The sequence below is a fragment of the Elephantulus edwardii genome, unplaced genomic scaffold (genome assembly GCF_000299155.1).
Source record: "Elephantulus edwardii isolate Elephantulus edwardi_28Jun2011 unplaced genomic scaffold, EleEdw1.0 scaffold00030, whole genome shotgun sequence".
Taxonomy (NCBI): Eukaryota; Metazoa; Chordata; class Mammalia; order Macroscelidea; family Macroscelididae; genus Elephantulus; species Elephantulus edwardii.
In genome coordinates this window covers 98,938-108,067 of record NW_006399780.1, presented here as the reverse complement: position 1 = coordinate 108,067, position 9,130 = coordinate 98,938, and the positions used below count along the sequence as shown (strand labels likewise).

General features: G+C 43.0%; 1 protein-coding gene across 1 annotated transcript in view; it reads left to right on the top strand.

The window, feature by feature from the left end:
- Window positions 1–8,469, top strand: part of CARS2 (cysteinyl-tRNA synthetase 2, mitochondrial (putative)) — a 164,477-nt gene extending 156,008 nt beyond the window's left edge. The window contains exons 12-15 of the mRNA XM_006883793.1: window positions 156–279; window positions 2,932–3,030; window positions 6,822–7,028; window positions 8,416–8,469. Of these exons, the coding sequence (XP_006883855.1) occupies window positions 156–279; window positions 2,932–3,030; window positions 6,822–7,028; window positions 8,416–8,469 (484 nt within the window). The remainder of the gene's footprint in view (window positions 1–155; window positions 280–2,931; window positions 3,031–6,821; window positions 7,029–8,415) is intronic.
- Window positions 8,470–9,130: the final 661 nt, after the last annotated feature.

Sequence of the window (9,130 nt, the reverse complement as noted above, 5' to 3'; positions counted from 1 at the left end):
TGGGAGGAGGGTAGAGAGAATAGTGCAACAATGAATGAATGGAAACCCAAAATCTCTGTAAATGTTTATGAAAATTAATAAAATATAATTATAGGAAAAAAATTTCCTTGTCGTCTAACTGAACAGTGTCTCTCTCTCTTTTATTTTCCACACAGCCTAAGCAGCACAAAGGTGGCCGTGAAGGCTGCTTTTGCAGATGACTTTGACACGCCCAGAGCTTTGGATGCCATTATGGACCTCATTCACCATGGGAACAGACAGCTTAAGGCAGTTACTAAGGTAACTCATTAGGATATGACAGCTCCCTTGGTCCTGCTGTTAGTGCTGACAGATTAGTTGTTTTGTTTTGTTTTTCTTCCCAGTAAAGAAAGAACAGAAGCAGAGTATGCTAACTCTCTGGACTGATTTCATTTTCCACAGCTGGTGGTTTCCCAAGAATCTCCTAAATAACCCTTTCTTCTTTAAGAGTTCCTGGAGCCTTTGTATTTTGCATTTATAGTCTGTTTCTGCAGGCACCTGGAGAGGAGGCTGAACACCTTAATGGAATATTAATAGTCCCAAGCACACAAGATTGTGAGAACTAAATATGGTTTAAGTGTAGAACAGGTCCCTGAGTGTGCACATGTAAAGACTAGACTATAGACACTCTCCCCCCATCCCCCCCAGAAAAGGGAGCTCTGGTGGCTAAGTGGTAAGGAGCCGTACTACCAACTCAAAGGTAAGTGGTTCAAATCCATCAGTTGCTCCATGGGAGAAAGATGGGCAGTCTCCTCCCATGTGACTTACTTCCTCTGAAAACCAACTGGAGGGTCAGCTATGAGTTGGTTCCAACATAACAGAACATAACCACAAAGTTGGCAGTTCAAACCCACCCAGAGGTGTCTTCCACAACAGCCTGGTTTTACCAATAAAAAGATAAAAGCAGACTTTAATTAGCTAGTATAAAACCAGTCAACAAATAGCACTATTAACAAATCTTAAGAGCTGAGTCTCATAAAAATAAAAAAACAAAAAACAAACAATAAAAATAATTATACCTCTGACAACACTAATCATGAAACTGGAAACAAACCAGGGGCCCATTTATAATGAATGAATAAATAACTCATGTTCTATTTATACAATCAAATGCTAAACAGTAATAAGAATGCAAAAAATCTACAATTAATTGCATCAACAGTTTTGAATCTCCCAAATACAATGTGAAGTAAAAGATTCCCAACCAAAAAAGAAAAAAAAGACAGATGTGATTTGTTTTCAAAAGGTCACAGTTTTGAAAACTAAGAAGCTGCTTTCCTCTGTGAACATGGGTTTGCCATAAATCACAGTCAACTTGATGGCATTTAACAACATTAAGTTAAACAGAACACTTGAAGCAGTTCCTGGCACGCTGACCAGTATACATGTCATGCTTGCTAATTGTTTGCTGTGTAAACCCATTTGCTCAGAGAAACTTTATGGCATCTGAGCTTACCAGATGGTAATCTTGGATCAGATGTATGATCCAGATGTGTATCAAGGCTTGGTTCTTGCCTCCAGAGGTGGTGGTGGTATATACCATCGAGTTGGAGCCAACCCATAGCTGCCTCTCTAGTGGGATTTCAGAGGCAGTAAATCACACCGGAAGAGATCGCCCATCTTTCTTCCATGGGGCATTTGTTGGATTCAAACCACATACCTTCGGCTTGGCAGCACAGTTCCTTAGCACTAAGCCACCAGAGCTCTCTGTCTCCAGAGGAGTGCCTATTTATTTAATCCTGAGGTCCTGAAAAGTGGAGGCATTCATGAAGGCGCTATTTAAGGTTATCCTGGGCGTTTCACTTTCTTCCGGTAATAACTGTAATATCCTTCTAGTCCAAATCCTTCATTTCATTAATTCAGCATCTTGGTCCTTGGCCTTCAGAACCACCTGCAGGTGAGGCATAGGGGTTGCTTCTTAAGTACACTTGCCAGTGGTCCTGAGGCAGCTAAGTTAGCAGTGGAGCTCCCAAAACAAGCATATTATCACGGTAGAAGTTAATATACTGTCTGCAGTCAGATTGAGATAGGTAGTTTGAGGAAGTAATAACATTTCAGTCAAAGCTTACTTAGCAGAGGGATACTCTGCCAAATATTCGGAGCAGTCAGACAGAGTAAGCCGGTCTAGTGCAATCATGTGCACCCCAACCCCAGGGAGGGGGTGCTACCCACTAATGGGCCATTCCTGCGAGCCTCAGCCATTCCAGTATCAGAACATTTCCCTTAAACCACTTGGCCAGTGGCTCTTCACTTACCACTTCATGTACCCAGCATGCTGCCACTGGTCACAGTTCCCACTATGTGCAGTGGTTTTCCTGCGCCGAGAGAGTGGGAGGAGAGTAGCTGAGGGAGGGCGATTCCCCCTTTCTAGTAAGCGTTACTAGCTGTTGCTGTTTTAAATAGTCCAAGTGGGTCTGTCCTGGTCTCTGTGTAATTCCAGTGGTCCAGAAACTAAGGCTAACTTCACATAAGGGTCTCTACCCTTAGCAATTTGGTGACTTGTAGCCAAGCATAAGAAATGGAACACATGAGGACAGTCTTGACCAGGAGGTGCATTGCAAAATATACTGGGGGCAGGGGGATGTGGGCAGGGGAGGAAAGTACCACAATGAATGAAAGAAAACCAACCTTTTGGTATACTTCTGTTTAAATCACAATTTAAAAAAAAAAAAAAGAAATGGAACACATTTCCTCATTGTTTATTCTGAATCAGAAATTCAGATTCTTTCTAACTCACTCTGTACTTACAACATGCTATGTAACGTACTGCACTCTCAAAACCAAGTATGTCTTCACTACATGTGAAGAATTGCTACAGGTAGATGTGACCCATCAAAGTCTTAGTTCTTTTGCAAATTAAGAACTGAGGTCAAAGCTGATTTTAAAGAGGCTTCCTTGGATAATCTGTTTCAGGAAACGGCTGGTCCTAGAAGTCCTGCTGTGTTTGGCGCCATGGTCTCCTACATTGAACAGTTTTTAGAGACTGTTGGAATTTCTCTGGCAAATCAACAGGTACATCTTTCTCTTACAAAAGATTAATTGCAGGATTATTTGCAGGAACGACAGTACAACAGGTTTGGGGTTTTTTTTAACCATTTTTTCTTCCCTTTAAAATGTTCCTTTTTAATGGGCAATTGTGCCAGACTAGTTCGTTTATATGCATAAAAAGATAATTATTTTTTAAAAATCCACTCAGATCTAGCTTTCACTTAATATCATTGAAACAGCCAGCTTTTATTAGCCGAAAATAGGAATCAGTCCATTTTAGCTACACAAGCAGGCTATACACATTCTTTTTCATGGTTTTTGGAGTTTTTTAAAATGTTGTCCTTCTTGAAAGATGTTCCAGGCCCTTCTTTTACACTCTCTCTGCTCCAGCCATGGAGTTATCCATTTCTTGAAGGGTCTCTGGTTGTGGTTGCTTTTAATAGAGAAGGGCATTTAGATGTGAAGGTTTGTGTGCTAGATCTGCTTTTTGCTCTTGGATTGTAGCTGCTTCTTGACCTTATCAATGGACAGAACAAAGAACCACACACATACAGACAGTCATAGCAATATCTACTTTTATTCATTCTAAGAGTTACCATATTGTTGTGGTGCTGGTCGTTTATTATTGAGTCAGAACTGACACATAGCTGACCCTCGAGTGGGTTTCCAGAGGCAGTTAATTGCACCAGAGGAGATTGCCTATCCTTCATGAAGCCCCACTTGGCCACCAGAGACCCCCAGGAGTTACCATAGCTATCTCAATTATAATCCAAAAACAAAGGGTACATTCTAGCTTTCTTCACAAGTAACTCCCTTCTCTGAGTGTGAGAAATCTGGCACCCATTTGCTGTTGTTAAGTGCTGTTGAGTCATTTGTGACTCATAGTGACCCTATGTACAACAACTCTGAAGGCTGCCCTGTCCTGAACCAGTTTCACTGACTCTGACACATGTCAATCCATCTCATTTGAGGTCTTCCTCTCCTATGCTGTCCCTCCATCCTTCGATGCATGATGTCCTTCTCCAAGGACTGGTCCCTCCTGGCCACACGCCCAAGTATATGAGACAGAGCTTCAGAATCTTTACCTCCAAGAAGAAACTTGTTTTCACCATCTCCAAGACAGACCTATTTGTTCTCTTGGCCGCCCATGATATGTTTAGTACTCTCCTCCAGCAACTCAAAGGCATCAGTTCTTCTATCAGCTTTGTCCAGCTTTCTGATGCATAGCTAATAATTGGGAAGACCATGGCCTGGTCTAGACTGACAACAGTAGCCTAAGTAAATTTACTTCTTTTATTCATCTTCCTGTATGTAGTTGATTTTTCCCTCCACCACCACCATACCCTCTCTCATGTGGATGCCATCTTTTCTCTATAGGAGCTTTGCCTCTCGGGACCAGGCCACCCCCAGCCCCATTTGTCACCCTTCTTTAAAAGACGTCCCTTTGCACAGATACTCTTATAGGCCTCTGATGCCCCACACCTGCCCCCCTTCCTCACTCTGCTTGGAGTCTTGACAGCTCAAGCCATAATAAGACCCTTCCGCAGCTCCCATCAGGCTACCCTTCCATGCAGCCCCCTGCCTTATTGGCTTTACCAACTTCATTGCTCTCAAGAGGAAAGAAAAGGGCTACCAAAAATTACATACAACAGATTTCCTTCTCATCATGGTCAAATGGAGCCATTTCTCAAGAACTGTCATCACAGGTTGGGAGGGATGCTCATTCTTCTCTGGCCGCTGAGCAACTGCTCACCTGTGTTGACTCCTTTATGGCCCCATCAGGCACTTCTTCGAGTCTGCTGCTTGGAAAAGCACACTACCATTTGAGCTCGGCTGCCCGCAGCCAGGAGCACCTCTCTCCTTTGACTCAGGCTGAAACAGGAGTCACGTAGGCTTGGGCTAGGCCTCCATGACTCCCCCACTGCACAGGGAGTGGGCTCCTGGTCCCTGAGGACCTCTGTTACTGGGAATTTCTCTGACTCTTAAGAAGAAACTATAGTATCTTCATGGTAATTTTGGAGTTTTTTTAATTGCTCCTTTTCTCTTTTTGTATTTTTTTAAATTTTTCTTCTTTTTGGAATTTGTTTGTATAAATATCTTTTACCCAGTAGTTTTGCTTGCCTTTTTTTTTGAAGCCTTGGGTCTGTTTTTCCATGCATATGAAAATCTTTCACTTCTGGCCCAAGACGACCAAGCTCTTGCAATGTCTTTGCCCATTTTTAGATGACTCTTTCCAGAGACCACTATTGAGTAAGAAAAGGGACTTAATTTGGCCAAGTTTACCTGGCTCCTGTCAAAAGCAGTTAATTCACCTTCTCTCAAGCAGATGTTGGCATCTGGCCCCAACCTAAACCAGCTGTAATATTGTAACAACAAATTGTCTTTGATTTTTGAAGCAATAACGGAACAACAAAGATCATATGATTTTCCATTTTAAAAGGTTTGACTAGAAATTTCAAAATATCTGGGGCTCTGTTTTGTATTTTACATGTATTGACCCTAATAGCAATAGCTTCTCAGTAGCAATTTTCTGAACAATCACTAGGATCGATTCTTTATTGTAGAAGGAAATATTGGAGGGAGATGGTGAACTGTCAGCTCCAGTGTAAACCATATCTGAAATGGGATGCACTGCTCTTGTTGATCAATTTATCTAACTGATCACTTTTATTATTGATAGTATTGATTAGTAATAGAAATGTTTCTTGGTTCACATTGTGAACCGTACTGTTGTTGTTGTTAGGTACTAGCAAGCTGACTCTGACCCATGACAACCCTATGAACAGCAAATCTGAACCTTGCCTCACCCTGTGCCATTCTCACCATTTCTGATATACTCGTGCCCACTGCTGTAGTCACTGTCAATCTGTCCTGTTATGACCCTCCACCTTTCCCAGCATGATGTCTTTTTTCAAGGACTGACCCCTCCTGACAGCATGCATTCTCCAAAGTATGTGAGATGAAGTTTCACCATCCTTGCCCCAGAGAGCACCCCAGTTACACTACTTTTTGTTTGTTCTTCTGGCAGTCCACAGGATATTCAGTACTCTTCTCCATCACAACTTAAAGGCATTGATTCTTCTTCTTTCATCCTTAGATAGTGTCCAACTTTCACATGTATAGGAAGTAATTGAAAAGATTTTTTATTTATCTACTTGGTGACAGGAAATATGTTTGATGATCTAATGTCTTTGGGCCATATGGCCTTAGACTTCTAGACTCTTCTTGGTAAAAAGATGATAAACATCTTTTCACCCTGTAGAGAAGTGATGCTTAAAATGTTAATGAGTTAAGAATTCCAGGAGAGTGTATTGGTGTAAGTTCTCTGGCCTCAACCTTCAGTCTGTGGTGGGAGCGTGCGAACCTGCTTTTCTGAGACATGAATAAGGGCCTTTGGGGCCACACATAGAGAGACCCTGAAGCAGAGGAAGGGAAGGGGGCTGTGCATATTCCACCAGAGCCCTTTCCTTCTAGACTGGGACAGCTTTTGTGTACTGTTGCTGGAGTGCTGAGAAGGCCAAGGAAATGAGGGGAACTGGAGATTAGGGGCTTCCTCTCAGCAGGCTCAACAGTTGTAAACAACCCAGCAACCATTTCACTCCACCTCCCTAATGAAAACAGCCAGCTTTCAAGTTCTTTATAAAGAGACCCAGTGTTAGGGACTCAAAAGAAAAGACTGGTGCTGGCTTGGCCTTTGCATAGACTTCCCTCTGCACACATCAGCAGAGCATGGTATCCAGGTTCTGGTGTGATGTGGATGTAACTCTGCTGCATACAACCTTGCTGAGCAAACCCCCTCCCTGGCCTGTATTTAGCTTATTTCAGGAGACAGCAGCTCAGCCACTTTGCACAGTGTGGTGGACGAGCTGGTCCGCTTCCGTCAGATAGTGCGTCAGTATGCCCTGGCCACACAGGAGCCCTCCCGCGAAGCCCGGCGGCAGCAGGTCCTGGAGAGGCTGCCACTGCTTCAGGCGTGTGACTCCCTGCGCAAGGACCTCGCCATGCACAGCATCAACATCAAGGTGAGAGGCTGCCGGGCGGCTGTGCTTCTCCATCTAATAGGCGGATAATCACCCTGAGGCCACATGACAGGTAGTGTGTGCAGGTGTTTTGTAAATTAACAAGCTTCACACAACAAGGCTTGGGGGAATTGTTCCACATCTTCAGCACCATCACTGTGGTGATGCTTCTGAGTGAGTATAAAGCCCCTCCCGTCTGGAAGATGTCCAGAGGGAGAGGGAGTAGCACAGATTTTTAGTTACTGCCTAATTTAAAATGGTCTCCTAAACAAAAGATTTACAATAATCCTGGACTCAGAGCTGGCAGGGATACTGAGGCTCAGATGCCTATGTGAGCCCAAGGGATCAAAGGCAAGGATAAGTCTGCTATCTGAATTCCCACTCAGTCCTAAAGAATAAGGGAAATACTACACTACAGAGATGAATCCAGGGAAAAAAAACTCTGTTGAGTGACCTGTCAGTCACAAAAGGACAATGTTAATATAAGGCCACTAATGTAAAAAGCAAGGAAAGGTTCACACATACAACCAGTCTTGGAGGATTAACAGAGATAAGAAGGGAGTAAAAATTAATAGATACATTGGCTGCACTAAAAAAATGAAACAGAGAAAAACTGTCATTGCCTTGGAGTTGGGACCAGCGCCTAGCCAACCCTCCACTGGGTTTTCTGAGGCTGTAAATCGCAGGAGAAGAGACTGCTCATCTTTCTCTCTTGGAGCACCTGGTGGATTTCACACTGCCTGCCTTTGGGTTGGCAGGGCAACTTCTTACCCACGAGGCTACAAGAGCTCCCCTAAACTGAGTAAAGAAGAAGGCAATAAGGATTTGATTAGACATTATAATCAATTAATTACATAAACTGGAATTGTAGAACACAATGTCTATGAATGATTAAATGAAAAGCCAAGATGATCTGTAAACTTTTACTTGGATAATTTTTAAAAAGACACTTAGAGTAATCCTGTAAGTAATTACTAATCCTTAGAGTAATTAAGTCAGAGCTAGCAGGTTACCAAGGCTCAGAAGTATATGTGAGCACAGGGGACCAGAGGTAGGGATAGGACTGCACAGTCAATTTCTGCTCCTGCCCACCATTTCTATCAACTGCCTCATCTTATTGACCTCTGCATTAGACCAGGTGGGTGTCAGAACAGGTGAGCTGCACCAGGCCCTTTGGAAGAAGGTAGCAGAGTTCCTCCCTACTCCCCACTCACACTCCCTTCTTTTTAAAAGGCACACAGCTGCTTCCTTTAGCATAGAAAGAGTCTACGTACTAAGGGTGGGTAGCATGCTCTAGTTTGTTCTTTTGTTTTTCGGATCTTGTCCATTAACCTTCCCAGCCAGTGACGTATCTATTCAGATAACCTGGATCTTATTTGCCTTTTTACAGGACAGAAGCAATACAACATCTACATGGGAACTACTGGATCAAAGAACAAAATAAGCAAAACCAGGGAACTGAAAGTAAGCAGAGCCATGTGGAATCGCACTTTGACCACACGGCTTCTATGCCTTCTAAAAACTTTACATTAAAGGTTTCTACTATGGCTATTAAGTCAACATTAAAATTAACTAAACGGAGGCTGTCTCATTGGTGACTGTTAACAGCGATGCCTGAAAAGTTAATTTTATCATACTAGTAACCACAGACACAAAATTCAAGTTTATATAAATGACAGCAAATAGACATTAGCTGCCGTCAAGTTGACTCTGACTTACGGTGATAACAGAGTAAGGGGCTTTTTTTGCCCAGCTCTGCACTGTCCTCGGGATTATAGGGGCGCGTCAGTCCACCACTGTGGCCAGTAGGCCAGTTCATCTCACCATGGCCCATATGTCTTCATGGGCTTTCTTCACCAAACGTGATGTCTTTCCTTCCTAATGATCTTTCCAAAGTAGACAAGTTGGGTAGTAGTCTGTGGTTTTCACTGGCTGATGTTTAGAAGTCCCCAAGCCTCTCTTCTTAATTCATTTTAGTCCGAAAGCTCTGCTGAAAGCTATCCACGATGGAGGCCCCTGCCGGTATTTTAAATATTAGTGGTACAGCTTCCAGCACCACAGCACCATACAAGCCACGGAGAATGATAAACTGATAGGCAGGTGGT